Source organism: Corvus cornix, chromosome 17 (assembly GCF_000738735.6).
Source record: "Corvus cornix cornix isolate S_Up_H32 chromosome 17, ASM73873v5, whole genome shotgun sequence".
Lineage (NCBI taxonomy): Eukaryota > Metazoa > Chordata > Aves > Passeriformes > Corvidae > Corvus > Corvus cornix.
Window position 1 is genome coordinate 8718990 of NC_046346.1, and position 21988 is coordinate 8740977.

At 55.0% G+C, this 21988-nt stretch overlaps 1 protein-coding gene across 1 annotated transcript in view; it reads left to right on the forward strand.

The window, feature by feature from the left end:
- The first annotated feature begins 4537 nt into the window (after positions 1-4537).
- The window catches only part of WHRN (whirlin), a 46524-nt gene continuing 29073 nt past the window's right edge, over positions 4538-21988 (forward strand). Inside the window, 4 exon segments of the mRNA XM_039561775.1 lie at positions 4538-4860; positions 4862-5188; positions 5190-5267; positions 19472-19687. Of these exon segments, the coding sequence (XP_039417709.1) occupies positions 4666-4860; positions 4862-5188; positions 5190-5267; positions 19472-19687 (816 nt within the window). The 5' untranslated portion in view covers positions 4538-4665.

Genomic DNA, 21988 nt, shown 5'->3' on the forward strand with positions numbered 1-21988 from the left:
GATCCTCTGCCAGTGTCAGCTCTGCCTGTCCGTGACACCCAGGCCCACATCGTGACTTAGCCATGATTTGTGCTGGGCATTAAAAGAAAAAAAAAGCTGATGACGCAAGTGGCTTTTTCTTTCAGGCATTTCAAGCAGGACTGGAGAGTGCATAAGTGCAAGAAATTGCCGGAGAGGGGAGGAGGATTGCAGCTCTTAAATCATCTGGCTCTGCGATGCAGGGTTACGCTCAGTGGTGTTGGCACAGTGGAGAGATCACTGCAGGCAAATTGGGGGGGGGAGAGCTTCTACTCCTTGGAAAGGCTTTTTCGTCAGAAAATGGGGCAAATGGAGGCTTGTTTGAATGTGAATTGCTTTGATTTCGGGTTTTAGGAAGTGTCACAGCATTCCAATGGCTTGAAATCAAAATATGGCTGGGAATGCAGGTGAAACAATTGCTGTCTGTTTGATTTGATTAAGTTTTTAATCCCTACTATCTAAATGACTGATAAACTCTAACCCTGTGGTATCCACCCCATGGAAACATTACGGTTTGGAGCTAAAATTCTCATCTTTGGCCTTCTCTTGCACAGTGGAAACCACCAAATTCCCACTCAAATGAAGCTGTTTCGGGTTGGCTTTGCTCAGGTACAGTCTGAGGGTGGCACTGAGCTGTAGGAGATTTGAAGATATGCAGATATAGAAGGGTTTAAGAATTGCCAGAGTTTCCTACCCCCTCTGCCTGCTTGGACCCTGCTCTTCAGGATCTGCCCCAGCAGGGATGTGTCAAACCGAACTTGGTCTGATTAAGCACAGCAACCTCCACTCATTGGAAACATTCCTGCTGCGAGTGGTTTATGCTCATAATGCAGAGCTTAAAAAATCTCCCTTGAAATGATGATTTCTCACTGCTCCTACGGCTTTCCTTCAAATCCAACTTCTGCCTGTTATATCTGCAGCTGAAGAGATGGAGCACGGGCCTGCTCCCTGCACCGTGGGGAACTTGTGCCTGAACTCTGCTGGATTCAGCTTTGCTGCAGCAGGAATGGTGCTGGAAGCCAAAGCACTCAGGAATTCTGCTGGAAAACCCTCTGGATACTTTTCCCTCTGCGCTGGCTCCTTCTGTGAGCACTCAGCTGCAGCACTCAGCTGATTCCTGCACATGTCCAAGCTGTGCAAACCAGCCTGGCCAGGGACAGAGGATTGGGAGCCAATCTGCTAAACAGGGATTTAGCCAAGAGGCAGCCCCGAGTGCCAGTCCTCTCCTAATACTCTCTTAAGCTGCACAGGCAGCTGCTGCTTCCTCCCTGGCCCTCCTCACAACTCACCTCAGTCCTCCAACTGCAGCAAGGCATTTCCAACCAGAATTAGGTTTTGTTGGCTTCTTGCTACAGTGCCTTTTAATTAGGAGCACAGCTGCTCTGGAAACACGGAGCTCACTTTTCAAAGAGCACCTCTAGAAAGTGATTACAGCAGATTAAAGCAGAAAGGTTAGGCAATTTATTCAGGTGGCACTTACCAAACGCATCGGATTATTTTGTGCTGCAAGGATGATCTTAAAAACTCACATGAATAACACTTTTTGGGCTCCTGCTGGCCTGGAGGGACTCTGCGGGCAAGGCAGGTGGTGGAGCTGAAAGGCTGTTTGGGAATGAGCAGTGCTCAGCTGCTCTGGAGCTCTCCACTGTGAGTGGGTGCTGAGGCTCCATTGCCAGTGTCTGTCGGGTCCTGCCAGTTAACAAAGGTCCAGTTCAGCCAGGAGCTGTCCCAGGAATTATTGTGGACTCTCAGTGTTAATTAATCTTGCCTCCAGAGGATGTTTGCAGGTGATGCCATTTGTACCTGGCATTGATCTTCCGCCTTGAGCACTTGCCGCCAATTCCCCCTGGCAGAGCTCCCTTCCCAAATCATCACAGAATCACTGAGGTTGGAAAAGACCTCCAAGATCATCAAGCCCAACCTTTGACTGATCCCCACCTTGTTACCCAGCCCAAAGCACTGAGTGCCACATCCAGGCCTTCCTTGGACACCTCCAGGGACTCTACCATCAATGGTTTGGGTTAGGAGGTCCTTAAAGATCACCTTGTTCCAATCCCCAAAAGGCTTTAGTGTTTACAGCAGTGGAAAGGATAAAGCCCCCAGAAATCCATCAGATTTCACTTCAAATCTGGGGCTCCATGAGAAGATCTCCATCCTTTTCTTCTCCAAAGGAAAAGCAGTGGGAGCCCCTGTCTGGAGTGTATGGTAAAGATCCAACTTGCCAATGTGTGAACAAACTAAATGTAAAACTTCTCTGAGGAGAAACTAAAACAGGGATCACACCCAAAGGGGAGCCTCAGAGCTGTCCTGTGGCAGCAGCAGGTGGATGGGGCATCCCAAGGATGAGCAGTCCCTGCTGGCAGGGCTGTAGTGGCAGCAAGACAACAGAATTATTCCCAAATGCAGCTACCCTGTGGATGCTGTGTGTGTTTCTGCTGGGCAGCATTGGATTGGAGTTGTCCTAGGACTGGGAAACTGGCTTTGTGATATTCTGGAGTAGTGGTCTAAAGATCCGGGACCGCTGGGCAGCTCTGGCCATCGAGCAGCCCTGCCTGGTGGCTGTGCTTTGGGCCGGGCTGTGCTCTGGGCAGGGCTGTGCTTTGGGCAGTGCTGTGCTCTGCTGAAGAGGGAAGCCAGGGATGTGCTGCTCCAGCCTGGAGCTAGCGCAGAGCAGGGGCAGCTCTCGCCGCATCTGCTCGTGTTCACACATTCAGAACCTTCTGTAGGATTAAAAAAGGCTGGAGAAGCTCAGACACTGCGCTGGTGGGAACAGCAGTGCTTTAAATAGAGGAGTCTGAGCGGGTTCTGAGCACTATCGTGTTTGAGTGCAATTCAAAGACTTGCAATACCTTGTTTGCCCTTCTCTCACTTTGTTTGGCTGATGTAGGCGTATTTTTGTTTTTACTCACTTCTCTGTCCTATATTGTCCCTTTTCTTTCCAGTAATGTTGACTGTTCCATCTGCTTATTTATCACCCACAGTTCGAATGCGAATTTCAATTAGCAATCTGCTTTGTTTAGTTTTGTTTTAAACAAGGCATTGAGAGCTCCAACAAAGCTTTAATACATAAAGCTACTTGTAATGCAGCTGTTTAAGCTCTTCTATCATATCCATGAACAAAATGAATTCCACTGCTATCAAGATGCATCTGATGAATTAGGTTTAATCCTCCTCTACTGTAGCAGATGGAAGGCACTTCAACAAAGACAGAAAGATTTCAAATGACTGAGATGGAAAATGGTCTTTGCTCAGTGCGCCAGAGACATAAAAGAAACTAAAACCTCATGTATTAGGAAATAATTCATTCAGCAACCAGAAAAGCAGTCCCTGGATTTCTGCACCGATTCCTGGTGCTTCTCTTTTGGGTCTGAGGTCACAAGTTAAGGGTGTGGACGCAAGAGGGTGGCTACTTGTGCAGCAGCATCCCAGGTGGGAATGTGCTTCCCTGAATCCCACCTGCCCAGGTTTGCAATACCGTGTGCCTGAGGCCCTGCCAGCTTCTGGATCACCTGATCTGGATCACCAGGATCCCTCACAGGAAGGGCTTCTCGTGGGGGGGGCTGTGTTTGCTGAACGAGGAGGGGTTAATTGCTGTGAGTTTGGTGCGGACTCCAAGCCCAACATCACAGAGTGGTTTGGGTTGGAAGAGACCTTAAAGATCATCCCATTCCACTCCCTGCCAAGGGCAGGGACACCTTCCCCTGTCCCAGGCTGCTCCAAGCCCTGTCCAACCTGGCCTTGGACACTTCCAGGGATGCAGGGACAGCCACAGCTTCTCCGGGCACCCTGTGCCAGGGCCTGCCCACCCTCACTCAATTCTTAAGAACAATTTCTTCCTAAGATCTAATCTAAATCTCTCCTTTTCTAAAAACTGTTTCCCTAATCATAAATTCCTTCAGCACCGTGTCAGTAACAAATGTGTCTGAATTTCGCTTAGGTGTGATTAAAACAAAGCCTGAGCTGAGGTTCTGGGCTGAACGGGTGCATCCCCAGCGCCGTAACTCTGCAGTTAACGTGACCAGCGCTGTGAGGTAACAACAATCCCACACCTGGCACGCCGGGCAATGGAAAAACAGCCCCGCGGGTCAGGTAACGGCTCCGTGTGCCGGGCCAGGCTGTTCTCAGGTGTAAGCCGATCCCTGCCGAGTGTCCTCTGCCATGTGTCCTCCATCCCGAGCGTCCTCGCCATGCTGGGCTGGCGGGAAGCTGAGGAAGCTCTGAGATGGACGCGATCCATCCCGGGAGCGCTGAGGAAGGGTGGCAAGACTTTCCATCCTGCGCAGCTCCCACCTGCGCGGGCTCCGCGCTGCGCCGAGCCGCGGGCAGGGCAGGGCAGGGCTCGGCCCGGCGATGAGCGCTGATGAGCGGGCGCGCTAATTGCGGGTCCCGCGGGGGCGGGGCGCTGGGGCGGGGCGGGGGGGTCCGGTCCCGCCGCCGGGCCGCTCTGTATAACCCGTCTCCCGGCAACAGCGGCCGCGTCACTTCCTGGGGAGCCGCCGGCGAGCGCACGGACAGGTGGAGCGGCGGGGCCGGCCGGCACCGGAGCTGCCCGGGGGGCTGCGCTCCTGCCCCGCCTGGCTCTGCTCCGGCGCGGCGCCGGCGCGCTCCGGCCGCTCCATCCCCCGGTGCGGCTCTGGTGCCGCCGCGATGAGCGCGGAGCTGGACGGCGTGTCCGTGCACTCCTCCTCCTCCTCGTCGGGCTCGCTGGGCTCGGCGGCGGGGCCGGCGCCGCGGCCGCTCTCGGCGAACGTGCGGCGGCTGCACCAGGCGCTCACGGCGCTGCTGAGCGAGGCGGAGCGGGAGCGCTTCATCCTCTGCCTCAACGCCTACCACGGCCGCCGCAAACGTCTGCGACCTGGTGCGCTCCCTGCGCGCCCTCCTCGACGGGCCCCGCCGCCGGCAGCTGCTGCCGCTGCTGCGCCTCGTCCTGCCGCGCTCCGACCAGCTCCTCTTCGACCAGTACACGGCCGAGGGGCCCTACCTGCCGCCGCCCGGCCGCCCCCCGCCGCCCCCTGCCCCGCCGCCGGTGGTCCCGGGCGAGCTGCGGCAGGTGACGCTGCGCCGGAGCAAAGCCCACGAGGGTCTGGGCTTCAGCATCCGCGGCGGCGCCGAGCACGGCGTGGGCATCTACGTGTCGCTGGTGGAGCCGGGCTCCCTGGCCGAGCGGGAGGGGCCTGCGCGTCGGCGATCAGATCCTGGGGGTCAACGGCAAGTCCCTGGACAGGGTGACCCACGCCGAGGCGGTCAAGGTAAGGCTGCTCCGCACCGGGCTCCGGTAGGTGTTTCCTCCATCCCGCCTTATCCCGGGCTCTGCTGCGCGCCCCGTCCCGCTCTGCCTCTCCGCTGCCTGCCCGTGTCCCCCCGCTGCTGCTTCCTTCCCTCCCTGGCTCTTGTCCCCGTACGCCCCGTCCAGCCGCATCCCTCCCCGGCTCCATCCCCGCCAGCCGGTGGGACCGGAGCCCCCAGGGGCCGCTCTCCGGGACGCGGTGCTGGGACCCCCGCAGCCCTCGGCGGAGCGGAGCAGCTCCGGGTTTGCATCGCGCCGGCGACATCGTGCGGGACCAGCCGTGCGCGGAGCCCGGCCGCAAAGTTTGCGGTGGCAATAGCGGTGCCGCTGATGGCCCGGCAGGGACCGAGCTGCCGGGGTGGCTCTGGGCACGGCGGGCTCGTGCTGCGCTTCTGTCGCGCCTCTGAAACGCAGCGATGCTGCTCGTGGCTCGCTTGCAGCCTGAGGAGCTCGTGGAACCTGGAAATCTGCGTGAGCCGCGTTTTAAGGGATGTACTCCAGCCGCTCTAGTGGGCTTCTCCTCGCAAAGATGGGGAGACTGAGGCACGGAGAAGCAGAGCAGCCCCCTCCCAGGGCTGCATCGTGCCCGGGGCAGGAGCAGATCCCCGATCCCCCCTTGAATGTTCCAGGAGGAGAAGGAGAACGGTTACACAACTGAAGGGCTCCCGCTCTCCCAGCACGGCTCCACATGCCCGGGAGACCTGTTGTGGTCCGTACCAGCATGGGGGCTATCGATAAAAGGTTTAATGTGGGGGGGGAGAACTCCATAAACTGTGAGATTTTTCAGCTGAAACGCGGGGTTCTGAGGCAAATCCAGGTTTGAGTGTCCCAAACCATTCCCAGAGCTGATCTGGGGGCTGGTGGGCTTGGAGCGTTCCCGAGGCACAAACCCATCGAGCTGGAGAATCGACTTCTAGAGGAGCAATTTGTAGGCAGCGTATGGAGAGCTGGGATCTGGCGTGACAAGGCTGTTCTCCAGCTGTTTGTGCCTTAATTTTTCCGTAATAAGCTAAAGTGGTTCTGTTGGGAGCCTGTTCCATGTGGAGCGTTCCTCCAACAGAGCATTAATCTGTCACAGCTTTGAACACTTCTTCCCTGCCTACCTGTGCTCTAAATCAGTGCCCTGGGCCAGGGCACGACTTCCAGGCTGGAAATGAGTCCCTGGTAACCAAAGGAAAGGTTTGTAGGAATTCTTTTTTTCTTGTTCCTAATGACAGGATAACAGCAGGGCAAGCTTTCAGTTGTTAGTCTGCAATTTTGTGCCTTGGAGATTGCAAACACCCCCATATTTTGGTTATGGCATTGGGATGGAGAGGAACCAGGTGTCAGGAATGCTCTGCTCCATGACTTCATCTCCAATTCATCCCACTCTGCTGGGTAATTCACATCACTTTCTGTTTGTTCTCTAATAAAATGTAATTGATGCCTTTTAGACATTATTAATTTTGAGTGAAACTAAGTGCTTCCTGCACAGAAATAATTCCTGGAGGATGTGGCTTGCCAAGAGCTATATTTTGTTAATATGAGCCTGATAGGAAAAAGCAGCTTAGAAATTGTCTCCTTGTGAACTGAACTTCTTTCAACAACAAATTCATCACTCACCCTGTGCTGGCACCTTCTTGAGCTCCTGGGTTCTTTTCACAGCTGGGAAGGGTTTTTATGACCCACGTCGTGGTGGTGGAAACATTTTGCTTGGGAAGAGTGGCAGAGTGATTTACAGTACAGCTCCAATAAATCCTTTGGAGATTCTAAAATTCAGTAAGTGTTAATTTGCCCTCAGGTGCTGCTTTTGGGAGGGGGGAAGAGAAGAGATCATGTTCAGCAATACTCGAGGGCAGCATTTGAAGGTTTAAGGTGCAAATACCTCAGCCCAATGTTTGGGGTGTCGTTCAGAGTGTCAGAGCTGCGGGGACAAGAGGTGGTGGTGGGTGGCTTGGTCCTGTGCTCTCTGCGTTCCCTTGAAACCTGGGAGATCTGGGGCTCCGGCTGGGCACACTGACCGCTCTACAAAGGCCTCTGGCTGTGGTCTGGTGTCCTCAGGCAGAGCAAACCTCGCTGTGTCCTGCCCTCCTCACTGGTGGCTCTTGGTGTGCCCTGCAGTGGGTCAGTGGGCAGGGAAACATCAGCTCAGCTGGTCAGAGCATGGTGCTCATAACCCCAGGACTGGGGCTTTGACCCCTTTATGGGCTGTTCACTTTAGAGTTGGACTCGATGATCCTTGTGATCCCTTCCAACTCGGAATATTCCGTGATACTGTGGTAAACCAGAGCTGAGTTTGGTCCTGGAATTCGTGCGTATACTGTATTCAGGATCAAATAGAGAGAGAGAAAGCTGAGGAGAGAGACTCCGTTAACACAAGCCCCTGGCTGTGTAGCTGATCTCTCAGACGCTGCCTGCTGCTTCAGAGGAGGGGCTGTGCGAGCTCCCTCAGCCAGAGCGTGTCTGATCAAAGCTCGGCTCCTGTCCCTGCGCGTGCAGTGATGCTCCGGCTGCTGCTGCCCTTCCCTCCTGGCTGTCCTGCAGCACGGAGCTGTCTGGCCAGGGCAGCCCTGCTCTCCGTCACAGGCACAACGTGCTGCGCTGACAGAAGTTGTCAGAGCTCCTTCTTGCAGTGCCAGGCTCGGGAAAGCTCCCGGGCACATCGTGCAGCCTGGGCTGAGCGTGACAAACTTCCTGAGCCACAGACCCACTCAGTGCCTGCCGGGGTGCCCAGCTGTGGCTGTGGCAGCGAGGCAGCTGCTCAGACAGAGCAGAGAGTAAATGCAAGGTCTGGATTTGTTTGTGCAGCCTTGGATGAGCGTTCCCACAGCAGCCACTGCATTCCTTTTACGAGTCGTGGGAGCTCTGTTGCCTTTCCGTGCTGGAGCAGCCCAGCTGCTTTTATCCCTCCTCTCGAGGAGGAGAGAGGCACTGGCTGTGGGGTAGCAGCAATTTCTGTTCACTCCTGGAATTTTCAGGCATCGCTCAGTGATGCACCCAAAGTGAAACGGTGGCAGCAGATGAGACCTGCCACAATGCTGGGCAGAGCAACCTGCGTGATGTCCCAGCTCAAAACTCGCTGGTGGCCTCTGACCAGTGCAGCGGTGCTTGCAGATGTTTTAGTGAAAATTAGATAAGAAGTGGCGCTCTGACTTCAACCACGAGATTACCTCAGCACTCCAAATCAATTCCCTTAATGCCCAGCTTCTTAACCTTTCTGTGAGCACGGCAGTTTGATGCCTTGTCTGCTCTGCCCTCAGCTGTTTCATCCAAATCCAAATTAAATGACTCCATTACAATTACAGCTCCATCATTGCAGCATTCAAGAGTGCGCTTTAGCAAAAGATCACCAGCATTTGAATTATGGGGTGAGTGGAGAAGTTTGTGTTGTCTGCCATATTTTTAGAGCTCGCTTGGCTTTTATCAGCCTTGCTATTTAGGACATTATATTGTGTCTGTACACTATATATATATTTCTTTTACTATTTATAGCATATATACCGTTGTGTTTTAGTGTATACTGCTGTATTTTAGCAGTGGTGCTGAGAGTTTGTATTGATAAGCTGTCACATTTTATCCAAGAGGATTTAAAATCGACGTGTTCGTGGCTTTAGACCATCAAAATGTTATCCAGGGAGGTGTTTCCCCAATACTCTGGGGTTGGCATTAAATTCACACTCCTTTCTTCCCCACCCTTTACTTTTCTTGCTTTGCTGTAGGTTTTTGTGTCCTTTGAATAAAAGGACGTTTAAGGAGGGGGGGGATGAGAGAAAGTGAAAAGTGGAAAAATTCCTGATTTAGAATTTGGCTTAATGAGCTACACCAGGCTCCAAGAGCTGCACTGGTTCCACCATTGGCCCTGCTTTTCCTGCTGACAGCTGGGCAAATCTGGATCAGCTTGACCAAAACCACGAGAACTCCACTAATTAGTCTGTGCTGGGCTTGGGGAGTTTGATTCTTCGGTGTTGGTGTAAATGGGTGGTGGCTTTGCCAAAGTCACCGGGCTGGAATTGAGTTTATTCTGGAGGAACTGGGGTAGTTCAAGTGTTCCAGTGCCCTGTTTTGGGTTTTCCAGCTGTGGAGAGGCGCTGGAGGGATTTGGGGAGAGCTTGGGATGAGGCAGAGCTGCGGGTGACAAGGCAGAGGCGTCCGGAATATGGCACTGCCGTGATGCCCTGTGTGTCCCTGGGACAGCCCTGCCTGGGGAGGGAGGGGGATCACATCCAAAGGGATCCCATCGCCTCCCTGACCTGTGGTGGAAGAGGATTGCATCGGGGGGGATCACATCACACCCCACCCCAGGATGAAGGGGGATCCCATCCCCAGCCACCACCATCTCTCTGGTCCAGCAGGGCTTTTCACTCCCTCCAGCCTTTCCATCTCCTGCTCTGATGGAAGTGTCAAGTGGGCATTTAAGAATAATTAAAAGGACACTAAAATTCCTTTTATGTCCTATTACTATGGGTTTTCATGCTGGCAAACAAGGAAATCTCTTCAGGGACCTTAATATTTCATAAGAGGCAGAAAGGGCCTCCCAGGTGTGGGATTGCTGAAAGACCTCTCAGAAATGACAGCAGAGATGTGCAGCCCTGAGCTTCAGAAACATATTTAGAGCCATTTTTCTTTCCAGACAGCTTACAGTAAAGCAAATTTCATTTCATTGTTTCTTGTGATGCCTAATTAATTGATTTTCATGACCTGACACTGATTATTTAATCACCACAGCACTGTGGGCATGGCTCAGAGGAACGAATGCAGCTTGGCTGGGTTGGGTTTTGACCCTTCCAAGTGCTTGGAGCTGCGGATGAACACCCTGAGCCACAGCTGGGATGGCTGAGGAGTGAAGGGAATCCATTGATCCCTGATTCTGTGAGGATATCAGCCGTGTTCCTTTAACTGCTGTGTGCTTATCGCCAGCTCTGTATTTTTAGAAGGCACTAAAGAAAGAGGCTTGAAACTTCTCCCCTTCCCAAGGGAGCTCAGGGAGCTGGAGCCTGGAAAAGGAGGATGTGGCTCGCATCCACCCCAACAGTTAGACTGGTAATCTCTTCCTTCATCTCTGGATCTGCTTAGAAACAAAAATCCCAAAACTGCGCTCAAAAAAAGCGCTCCCAGCTTAAAAGGCAGGTGCTGTGCGATGCCAGGGGCTCCTGCTGGGCCCTTCTGTCCTGCAAACGGATTCCATTTCAGTTCCTGTGGTCAGCTGGGCTTGGAGGGAGAGGGTGGAAAGTGTAAAGGCACCGGGATCTCCCTCTAGGAAAAAGGGGGAGGGAAAATGGTCACTCTTGAGCTTGGAGGTATCCGCATTTAAAATGATTTTTAAAGCTCCTTAAAGGGGGAGGGCTGATGGCAGTGGCAGAGCGTGGATGGGGCAAGGGATGCTCCTGGTTCCAGAGGCAGATCTGGAGCTGTGGTGGAGCAGCTTTGGGCACTGGAGCTGCCCACAGGGCCCAGGTGCTGCTGCCCTGGCACTGTGAGCTCCTCTGAGCTTCCACATGAATTCCTCGTGCGGCCTGGGGTGGGGTGAACCTGCACACCCAGCCAGGGGCTGTGGGAACGGGGGTTTGGCTGCTCCACCTGGGTTAGGAGTTGTATTTGCTGCTCTGCCACTGATTTCCCTCAGTGGGCAAGTTCGTTACTCATCTGTTTCCCTTCATTTCCCCAGCAAATCACAATCGGCCCTAATGAAATCAAATGACTTTATACTGATGCAAAAGATTGGAACGAGGGCCTTAATCTCTCCTCTCCTCATAATGCAAGGATGATGGGACTTGGCAGCAGGACTGGCTTGTTCATCAGGGTGAGCATTGTCAGGGCATCCTGGAGTTCTTGCAGCATCAATGGTATTTAGTGGGCTCCTTGTAAAGAAACAGTTTTGCCTCAGCTGAGAAATTGATAAGATAACCTGAATAAATGCTTATTTCCTTCTGGTGGCCATTGGAAGAAAACAAAAGTGTCAGAAGTGGTGAATTAAAATATCCTTTACCCAGTTCCCCTGTCTTCGGGGAAGAGGATGGGTATTTATGGACACTTTCCTCAACGCCAGGGAGAATTATTCAGCTCTAAATGCCTTCAGTTAAAGTGACAAAGCACTTGATTTGCTTTGGGTTCTTTTGACTGGATGCTCTGTGAGTTCTCCCTGTCACGAGCACCAAGTGCTTGGTAAATCCAGGTGAAGCCGAGCCCTGGAGGAGCTCTGCTCCTGCCAGCTGCTTCTTGCTGGGCTCAGGAATTGCCTCGGAGCCCCTCGGGGTGGGAGGTGCTGGCAGGGAAGGCTGGAGGGGGCTCTGCTCTGTGCAGGCTCTGCCTGCGTGTCCCTGGTGCTTAACCCAGAGTCTTCCTCACTTCGCCCCATTGATCCTTCCGAAGTTTTTCCACCAAGGGATGAACCCTGTTTAGACAGCGTGCCCTTGGTGGTGCTTCACATCGCTCCTTGCAGCAGTGCTTGGTGTGGAGCAGAAAGAGAAGAGCCCAGGAAGCAGGAGGGAGCTTTAATCTACATTTCCCTCATGCCTTCCCCCTGCACTAAAAGCACCCAAACAGCTTTGGTTTGGTTTTGTTTCCACAATTATGTGGCGTTTTCTGCTCTTTTTAGAATTGTCCTGGGCTTGCCTGAGGGCTGCACCGGGCAGGGACCGGCTCAGAGGGGCGGGAGGTTGCAGAGTGGGCACGGGGAGGTGTGCCAGCCCTTGGAGGGCCTGGGGACAAGGTGCTGGAGCTAAGGTTTCACTTGACCTTTCCCGGTGAAAGGGACGTGGGCTTCCCGGTGCCGTGGGGCTAAATGTGTGCAATCACCATAATTATACATCGATTTGCATTGATTTGCATAAGTGCCGCTACTTGAAAGCCCAACTGCTGTCCTTTGCCTTGGGAGAGGGGGGGAGGTTGGACTGGGCCTCCTGCATTTGTCTTCCTGCAGGGAGGCTGTGTCACCCCTGCATCCCCCTGTGTCACCCTGGCACCGCTGCCATCCCTCCATCTGTGCTTCCCTTGATGCCTTGAGAGGCCTCCTAGAAACAGAGACTAGACAGGAGTAAGGGAATAAAGGCAGGTATTTATCTGAAAGGCCTTCAAAGGTACCCCTGGGGAGCCTGAGGCTGTTCTCAAAATGCACCCCAAGATGGAACCCAGGTCACGAGTTCTTCACACTTTTATAGGTTTGGTTCATTGGCATAGCAGGGTTAATTCTCCAATTAAAGTTTCAGTTTTCCCCACAGCTTGCCCCCCCCTTTAGAGGCTTTTGGTTTACAGTTTTTGGGCCTGGGACGGTCTGGGTGTCCTTGGAGAGCAGGCCTGGAGAGGCTTTGTTATGTCTGCCCAGCACGAGAGAGCAGAAATGAACAGGCTACAAGAGACTTCAGAGTGACACACCAGGCAGTGCAGGATTTGAAAAATATAAAAGTTAAAACCTAAGGCATCACCCTCAGCATCCTTCCGTGTCCTGCTCTCCCCACCTCCTCTGTGTCACCTTTTCCCTTTTCCTCATTCCAGTTCTCGTTCCCACTCAGGGATGAGTTGTTTGACCACGTCAGAGTATTCCAGGCTCCCCTTTCCTCTGCTCAGATCCAGCTCCCTGTGCTTTGTCAGGCAGCACGGGCATGGGATAGACTTAAATTCATGGAATCCCACGCTGGTTTGGGTTGAAGTTCATCCAGTGCCATGGGCAAGGACAGCTCCCACTATCCCAGGCTGCTCCGAGCTCCATCCAGCCCGGCCTTGGACACTTCCAGGGACACAGGGGCAGCCACAGCTTCTCTGGGCAACACTTGATCCAAAACATCTTATTTACATCTGCAGACTGCGGCAGGGGACAGTCTCTGCCTGCTTCACCTGGCAAATTTGGCCTTAGCCAGGTGTGCAGTGGGAGCTGCCATGGCCTTTTATCCCTCCTGCCTGCAGCTGATCCCTGGAGCAGACGTTCTGCGGGCAGGAAGTGCCCGTGCCTGCTGTCCTGTCTCTGCAGAGGAGCCTTTTAGCTGATGTGGCTCAATCCCTCTCCCTGTAAAAGCTCCTGTGGTCCTGCCCTGCAGCCCCCTCCCTCTCCAGCAGCCACAGGGAGCTGCTCCATTCCCACGGGCAGTAGGGTTGTTTTGCTCAGTCCGTCTGATCCCACAAGCCTAAACCCACCTGAGCCCCTCGGTCCAGCAGGAGCACCCTGGGATGGAGCAGGAAACAGTGGCTGGACAAACTCCTGCGATCGCTGCCTGCACGGTGCCGGAATGTGCTGGAAAAGCTCCCTCTGCCTCCCTCCTGTGGTATCTCAGCAATTCTTTCCCTTTGCTGCTTTATTCCAAGCCTGTGCCTCACTTTTTTTGGGACGTGGTGCCAAATTCCTGATGCTTTGCTGATGGATGACCTCCGCACTGACCTTTGGAGCTGGCCAGCAGAGCAATGCCCATTATCCCATGCCCATTATCCCAGTGCCCATTATCCCTGAGCCAAACCAGCTCCAGCGGGGCTGTTCCTGCCGGGAGGAAACGCAGCTTGAGGCTGTGGCAAGGGGGAGGATGGGTCCTAGTTAATGCTCCTGGTATCCAGCTGGGATCTCCCCACTCCGGCCTCAAGGGGAGCTGATGGCTCCTTTCACGAGTAGGGAAGGTGAAGGGAGGGGGCTGCGTCCCTGCAAGAGGCAGGTTTGGGCAGGCTGCCCCAAGGATGCCGGTGATGAATTGCCATTGATTTCTGACATCTGTGCTCCTCCCGGGGGGATTTTTGGAGCTGCTGTTACACAGCCTCTCAGGGCCCTTGGGAAGTGGGGAATATGAGGAGGAAAATGGGGAAGATGGGAAAGGAAGGCCCTCAGTGATGTGAGACTGGCGGGGTTTCAGAAGGGTGGTGGCTGCAAGGCTGGACCCTAGGAAAGGATATGATGCACTGGGAGCTGTTTGGGTTTTATGGGGTTTTTTTTAAAAGTAATTGTGGCACATGAGATGTGTGTTGCCTTTTTTCATCACTTTAAACGGTCTCCTTCCCTCTCAGAGGGCTCGACAGATAATTAAATGGAGTGTTGTTAGGGGATCAGTGGCCTCATGGAATCAATCTGCCCCTCTGTCTGGCACTTGCTGCTTCTGATGACATTTCTGGGCACTTGGTGACTGCTTCCCTGCTAAAGGTTTTGGCACTAATTCACATCAATGATTTCTTTGAGCTGGGCTGCTGGCAGGTGAGCTTGCACGCTGTGGTGCCAGCCCTAAACCTTCCACCCCTCGGTCCTCAAACACATCAGAGATGGGGCACAGCCAAATCTTATCTGAGGCTGGAGCAAAACCCAGCAGCATTGAACAACAAATCCCTGGAATGGCTTGAGAAAGGAGATGGAGATGCAGCCTGCGCTGTGTGATTCTGCACACAGCATTAAGGAGGTGAAATTTGGTATTTCACGGTGGCTGGGTAAGGTTCAGTGTGCCCATCAGATAACCTGATATCCCAGAAAACTCGCAGGATGAGTTCTGCTGTGGGTTTGTGGGGTATCTCTGCAGTCACTGTGCACAGGACAAAGTGTGGGAGGAAAAAATTCTCCCTTGTAGAATTCCCACCCAGAGCCTGTCCTTTGTCAGTGTCCCCCTGTGCTGGGCACTGCTGGGGCCACCTCAAATCCTGTGGACAGTTCTGGTCTCCTCAATTTGGGAAGGACTTTGAGGGGCTGGAGCGTGTCCAGGGCAGGGAACGGAGCTGGGAAGGGGCTGGAGCCCCAGGAGAGGCTGAGGGAGCTGGGAAAGGGGCTCAGCCTGGAGCAGAGGAGGCTCAGGGGGGACCTTGTGGCTCTGCACAAGTCCCTGACAGGAGGGGGCAGCCGGGGGGGTCGGGCTCTGCTCGCAGGGAACAGGGACAGGAGGAGAGGGAACGGCCTCAGGCTGGGCCAGGGGAGGCTCAGGGTGGACAGCAGCAGGAATTTCCCCATGGAAGGGGTGGTCAGGCCTTGGAAGGGGCTGCCTGGGGAGGTTTGGAGTCCCCATCCCTGGAGGTGTCCAAGGAAGGGCCGAACGTGCCACTCTGCTCTGGGCTGGGGACAAAGTGGTGATCAGTCAGAGCTTGGACTTGATGGCCTTGGAGGTCTTTTCCAACCTCAGTGATCCTGGGATTCTGTGATAAGAACTCTGCTGAAAAGCTTCTCCTTTTGTTCCCAGGGAGCTGGGATGATCTGTGTTGTCTGTGTGGGCAGGTTCTGGCCCTCTCTCTTGCTGTGGTGGCTTCATAAGCAGGGCTGGCAGCAAAATCAATGTTGGAGGGCTGGTGCCAGCCTGGTGGCATGGTGGCATCTCACTGGGAATGGGGACAGTGAAGTGCTCAACGCTTGAGCAGCAGCTGGGCACAGGGACCAGCAGGATTAAGGCTTCCAAGAGGGAGGACACAGTGGTGAAACCTTCTTTGGGCTCCTGTCCCAGAGCTCGGTCACTGCCCCGGGAAGAAGTTCTTCCTCATGTCCAGATGCAGCTTCCTGGGATCAGTTCCTGCCCGTTCCTCTTGTCCCATTGCTGGGCCCCACAGAGCAGAGCCTGGGCCCTGCTCTGAGCCCTCCCTGCAGACAGGGACACCCAGGGGTGAGGTCTGGCCTTGGTAAAACCTGAGGGGAAAAAAAACCCGAAAGAGAGGGGAAGTGCAGCATTTCTCCCTGTGCGGGGAGATGGATGGAAACTCTGCTCTCCCGGAGCTCAGCACAGCAGCTGCTGGTGGATTCTGTCCTGGTTTGGATGCAGGTGGAAGCTTCTCCCACTGGGCTCACCTGGTGCCTCATCACTCTGCAGCTCCTGGTGCCAAGCGCTTTGTTAAAGTCTGGTTCAGAGTGTGGCTGCACAAAGGTTTTGCAGATCTGTGCCAAATCCTGTCCCCGTGCCTGCTGTGCTTCAGTGTGGAGCACATGCCGTGCTGTTATCCCAGCGAAAGCGAGGGAAAGCTGCTTCCCTCTCATGTCCTCTCACAGCCGTGGCAGCTGCAGTTTGAAGAGCTCGTGCCTGGTGAACAAAAAGCTTCCTGGAAGCTCTGATGTTTGAGCAGAACTGACTTTAGTGGTCACCAGGTTGGGGAACGGGTTTGCACCCCTCACAGGAAAGAGTTCCTTCCCAATATCCCTTCTAATTCCGCCATCCCTCAGCGTGAAGCCATTCCCCCTTGTCCTATTACTGCATATCCTTGTGAAAAGTCCCTCTAAAAGTCCCTTAAAAATCTTTCGTGGGTGTCACTGTCCTCCCCGGCCTGGGATCACCCAAAGGGTCTCCGAAAGATGCAGGTCAGTAAGTGGCCAAGTCCAAAAGGAGCTGGTCACTGAGCCAGTGCAGGTGGCTCAGAGGCCACCAGAGCTGTGTCCTGAAGGGCTCCTAAGGACAGGAGGGTCTCTGATGGGCTCCTCTTCCAGCCGTGCCCTGGGCTAAGGGTTTTTTGGGAAGGGAACTCTGTGCTGGGCAGGACACTGCTTCTCTCACTGAGTGCTGGAGAGACCTCAGTAAATGTATAAAGGACTCCCCAGAGTGTCACCAGCAATGTCCTGGTGGGCACTGCCAGCTTCTGTTCACTCCTCCTTTTGTGTCCCCTCTTGTTTGGAGGCTGCCAGGGAGCCCTGGCCGGTCCTGCTGCCTCCAGCTGTGCAGCTGCTCCCCTCCCCTGGGGCTCTCTGCTGTCACCTTCATGCATAAAACATCTCCCTGCGCCGAGATCTGTGCTCATGGTGGCCCTGTCAAGGGAGCTGCAGGGGGACATAAAAATCCCCGTGTAAATCTCTGGGCTCTCATCCCTGCTAACTTCACTGTGCCTGCAGAGAGCAGCTCTGCTCTGTGCCTGCCCTGCCAGGGGCTGGCATTTGGCTGAGGTTAAGTGGCTGTGCCAGGCTTCAGCCGCCACCTCTGCCCTGTCCCCGGGGCAGGCTGTGATGCTCCATGGTGCCCAGCGTGGAACCCCTGCCTGTGCCTGGTCCCTTCTCCTGTGCCCGGTGTCTCCCCTGTGTGGTACAAAGCCCAGAGGGTTTCCTTTGCTCCTTCTCTGCCCTGCCAGGATGGATTGTCTGAGGAAGGGAGGGGATTCCTGTGCCGTGTCCAGTCTTTCCTTAAACACCTCCAGGGATGGGGACTCCAAACCTCCCCAGGCAGCCCCTTCCAAGGCGTGACCACCCCTTCCATGGGGAAATTCCTGCTGCTGTCCACCCTGAGCCTCCCCTGGCCCAGCCTGAGGCCGTTCCCTCTCCTCCTGTCCCTGTTCCCTGCGAGCAGAGCCCGACCCCCCCGGCTGCCCCCTCCTGTCAGGGACTTGTGCAGAGCCACAAGGTCCCCCCTGAGCCTCCTTTGCTCCAGGCTGAGCCCCTTTCCCAGCTCCCTCAGCCTCTCCTGGGCTCCAGCCCCTTCCCAGCTCCATTCCCTGCCCTGGACACGCTCCAGCCCCTCAATGTCCTTCCCAAATTGAGGGGCCCAAAACTGGACACAGGATTTTAGGTACAGGGGTACGATGATGTTATGCAGACTCAGAAGAGGTTTTATAGAGATGGCTCCAGTTTGGGTGAACAAAGAACATTTCAGGGGGTCCTGTACCCCATCTCACAGGGATCCCTTGCCCTGGTAGCTCTGGGGTAGCTGAGAAGGGTCCCTGCCACCCCCAGTTCCTTGATTTCCATGGAGTTCAGCCCATCCTGAGCCTGGCTGTGCGGCAGCTTTGGCTCAGGAAGCTGCTCTGTGCCCTTGAAGCCTGGCACGGCCACAGTGCCCATGGGAGAGTGGTCCCATGGAGCGGGCAGAGGGTTTAGAACTTGCTCCATCATCCCAGTGAGACTGGGCATGGTGAGCACCTCTGCCAGCCCAGCTGGGCTCCGTGTGCCTGCAGGGAGGGAGGAGATCACAGCAAGGATGTGTTTGAGGGATGGGAAGCTGCAGGAACAGGGGCTGGAGCTGGTGAGCAGCCCAGGGGGGTGAAGCGCTCTGCAGGTATCCTGATGGGGCTGTTGGCTGGGCAGCCCCTGTGCCAGCCCTCTGGGCACACGGTGACCTTGCCAGCACGTGACAAGTTGGCAGCCAAGTTGCTCTGTGTGATGGAGAGGCTGCAGTGAGGTTTGAGCTGGATCCTCTGTGGCTCTGGCAGGGAGGGACAGGAGCTCTGCCAGCTCAGGGCTGGGATCCAGCCAGCCCAGTATTACTGACAATTTCACCCTTTACTGAGGAGCTGCTGGTTTTAGTTCTTCCCAGCCACAAGCTTTGCTCAGCAGCTTCTCTGCTCAGTGGGGACAGGAGACCTTGCAGGAGCAGCTCATCAAAATGATGTATATATGGGGAAAAAAACCCTAAACACCTCCTTTCTGAGAGCAGAGCTGCAGTGCTGACGTTCCCGAGGCCTCTGGAGGGATCAGCGTTTACAGCTGTCCCCAGGGAGAACTCCTCTGTGTTAATTTAAGTTTCCTGTGTCAGCTGCTCACAGTGGAAGCTGGAGGGGCAGAGGAGTGATTGCAAATCACCTCCTCTGGGCCCCAAGGTCATCTCTGTGCGTGCTGGTGTAAGTGTGTGTGCGCGTTTAGTAATTATTGCACTCGTTAATTGACTGCTTGTGCCGGGGAAGGCAGCTGGTAACTCCGTGGCTGAATTTCTGGGAATGCTGTCGATGTTCCCTGAAGGCATCAGGAGCTGTTCCAACGGCTGGAGTTGTGGGGACAAAGCTGGGGCCGAGCTGAGGCTTTTCCCACACTGGCTGTTGTTTGCTGCCAGCACGGTGACTGAGAGGCTGAAATCCATGTTCAGCCTGGAGGGGGAGAAGGCTCCAGGGAGATCTTGGAGCACTTTCCAGTGCCTAAAGGGGCTCCGTGAGAGCTGGAGAGGGACTTTGGACAGGGACCAGTGCTGCTTTCCTCCAGCACTGCTCCCTGTCCTGCTCTGACTCCTCTCCAGAGCTGCGGAAGCTGCTCAGTCCCGGGTTCCGCCCATCCTGGGCACAGCTCTGCCCACCTCACCTCCCCACTTTGCTTCACTCTGTTCTTTCCCTGGCTGACGGGAAAGGTTTTCTCCATGTTTCCCCAGCAGCAGCAGCTTTGCCTTAACTCTGTTGCCACCAGGAGAGAATAGAAAAATCCCAGCTTTTCCCACCACCTCTTTATGCAGCTCCATCATTCAGCTGGTGGCTGCAGAGGAGCTGGAGATCTTTGAGCCTCAAGAAGTGCAAAGCCGTGTCCCCCTGAAGTCCAGGTAGGCATTAACTCCTTGTCCTTGGCTTGTCTTGCAGGTGCTGAAGGGCTGCAAGAAGCTGAACCTGTCGGTGCACTCGGTGGGGCGCATCCCCGGGGGTTATGTCACCAACCACATCTACACGTGGGTGGACCCGCAGGGCCGCAGCGTGTCCCCTCCCACGGGGCTGCCCCACCACCAGAACAGCTCCCTGCGCAGGGACAGCGAGAAGAGGAGCCACCTCCAGCTCCTGCAGGAGGGCGATGAGAAGAAGGTGAGCAAAGAGGGATCAGACACAGCCCTGGGGGCCTCTTCCCATGTAGATCCCAACCCTCTTTGTTCCTCCTGGGTTTGTCGTCTGTGTGATTCTCCATTGGGATGGCCTGGCTCTCCTTTAGCATCCTGGTTTGGTCCCTTGGGCTGTAGCTTTCCCCTGTGTGCCCCGAGGAGTGCAGTAGGATGGGATGGGTTGGCTTTGTTCCCCTTTGACACAGGGAGAAGCTGAGCTGGAGGGAAGGAATTGTCCAGCCTGCTCTGGCAGGGAGGGTCCTGCCAGGAACAGCCACCAAACCAGGAGTGGGTTTTAAGGCTTTTCCCAACACGTGGATGTTTGGCTGGACATCGAGGGACTGACATCCATGTCCCGCCTGGAGACAGGAAAGCTCTGGGGAGACCTCAGAGCACCTTGCAGGGCCTAAAGGGGCTCCAAGGGAGCTGCAGAGGAACTTTGGGCAAGACCTGGAGTGCCAGGACAAGAGGGAATGGCTTCCCAGTGCCAGAGGGCAGGGCTGGATGGGATATTGGGAAGGAATTGTTCCCGGGGAGGGTGGGCAGGCCCTGGCACAGGGTGCCCAGAGCAGCTGGGGCTGCCCCTGGATCCCTGGCAGTGCCCAAGGCCAGGCTGGACATTGGGGCTTGGAGCAGCCTGGGACAGTGGAAGGTGTCCCTGCCCATAGCAGGAGGTGGCACTGGGTGATCTTTAAGGTCTCTTCCAATCTGTGCCACTCATGGATGTGGAGGGCTGGATCCCAGAGTGCATTCCTGCCTTTCCTCCTGCATTCCAGATCTTTCCTCAAGTGTTCCTGTGAGGCTTTCTTGGATCTCTTGGCAATTTTGTCTAAGTAAAAAAAAAAAAACAAAAACCCTCACCCCCAATTTTTCTCTTCCAAGAAAGCTCTAAAATAAACCAGATTATTTTCCTTTTCCATTTGGGGAGAGGCAGCCTGAGGGAAAACCCCGGTGAGGGAAAAAAGGAATGTTTTCTGTAGTGACACCAGGGGAGTGTGGCCAGTGCTGGGCCTGCATCCCGGGCCTCTGACAGAAGGGAACCATCAGCACCTGGAATTTCCAGCTCTGCTCTCTTGCTGTGAGCTGCCCTCCTTTAAACAGACCTCGGTGTAAGGGAAGCCAGCACAGGGTGTCTGAGCTGCAATACCTGATCTCAGGGATTTGATGTCTCCTCTCCCTCACAGCCAGGCCTGCAGGTTGTCACTGCAGACTGCTCCAGGTGCCCGTGGAGCGAAGGGACGGATGGACAGGGAGCCCCAGCCTATACAAGCAGGATGTGGATTTCCTCCTTGCCACCCATGGGATATCAAAACACTGTCCCAGGAGGGAGCACTGGCTTCCCAAAGACACAGAATTGCTCAGAGCCCCGACTGTTTCCATCCTTTTATCCTGCTGTCGCTCTGTCTGTGCCCAAAATGTCCTCAGCTCCTGGAAACGCTGTGGAAGGGTCTGGGAGCTTCCCATCTCAGCCAGAGGGAGAGAAAAATCTAATACAGGATGAGGCAGTTTGCTGATGCAATATTCATGTGGGCCACAAGGGAGAAGGGCCTATTATTTTTACTTTTAAGGAGAGGAGAAAAGCAGGCGCTGCTGGCTGGTGTCCCCCACCCCCTGCCACCCCGTGTCACCTTGACAGAGCAGCAGCAGCTCTGCAAAGCTGTGGGGAGGAGTTGTTTCTGTGCACAGCATTCCTTCAGTCCTCGCTGTGTGTGGACATGAAATGCTCAAAACCCTGCAGCTGAGTGTCCCCTGCCTCTGTCTCAGCCTCGTGTGGTCCTGGCCACTTGCAGAGCCCTGGGAAGATGTGCCAGCCCTGGGTGTGCTCCTGCTCGTCCTGGTGACCTCCTGGCCTCAGCAGCCTTTGCCCAGGTGTGAGGAGTGGCTCTTCAGAAATCTGAGCTTGTGTCCTTCCATTCCTTGGTGCTGCTCCACGCAGTCAGGCGGCCCTTTGGCTTCAGCAGAGAATCCCAGACTGGTTTGGGTGGGAAAGGACCTTAAAGCCCATCCAGTGCCACCCCTGCCATGGGCAGGGACACCTCCCACTGTCCCAGGCTGCTCCAAGCCCCAATGTCCAGCCTGGCCTTGGGCACTGCCAGGGATCCAGGGGCAGCCCCAGCTGCTCTGGGCACCCTGTGCCAGGGCCTGCCCACCCTCCCAGGGAAGGATTCTTTCCTAATATCCCATCTAACCCTACTATCTGACAGTTTGAAGCTCTTCCTCCTTATCCTGCCACTCCATCCTTTGGAATTTGTCTCTCTCCAGGTTTCCTGGTGGCTCCTTCAGGCAC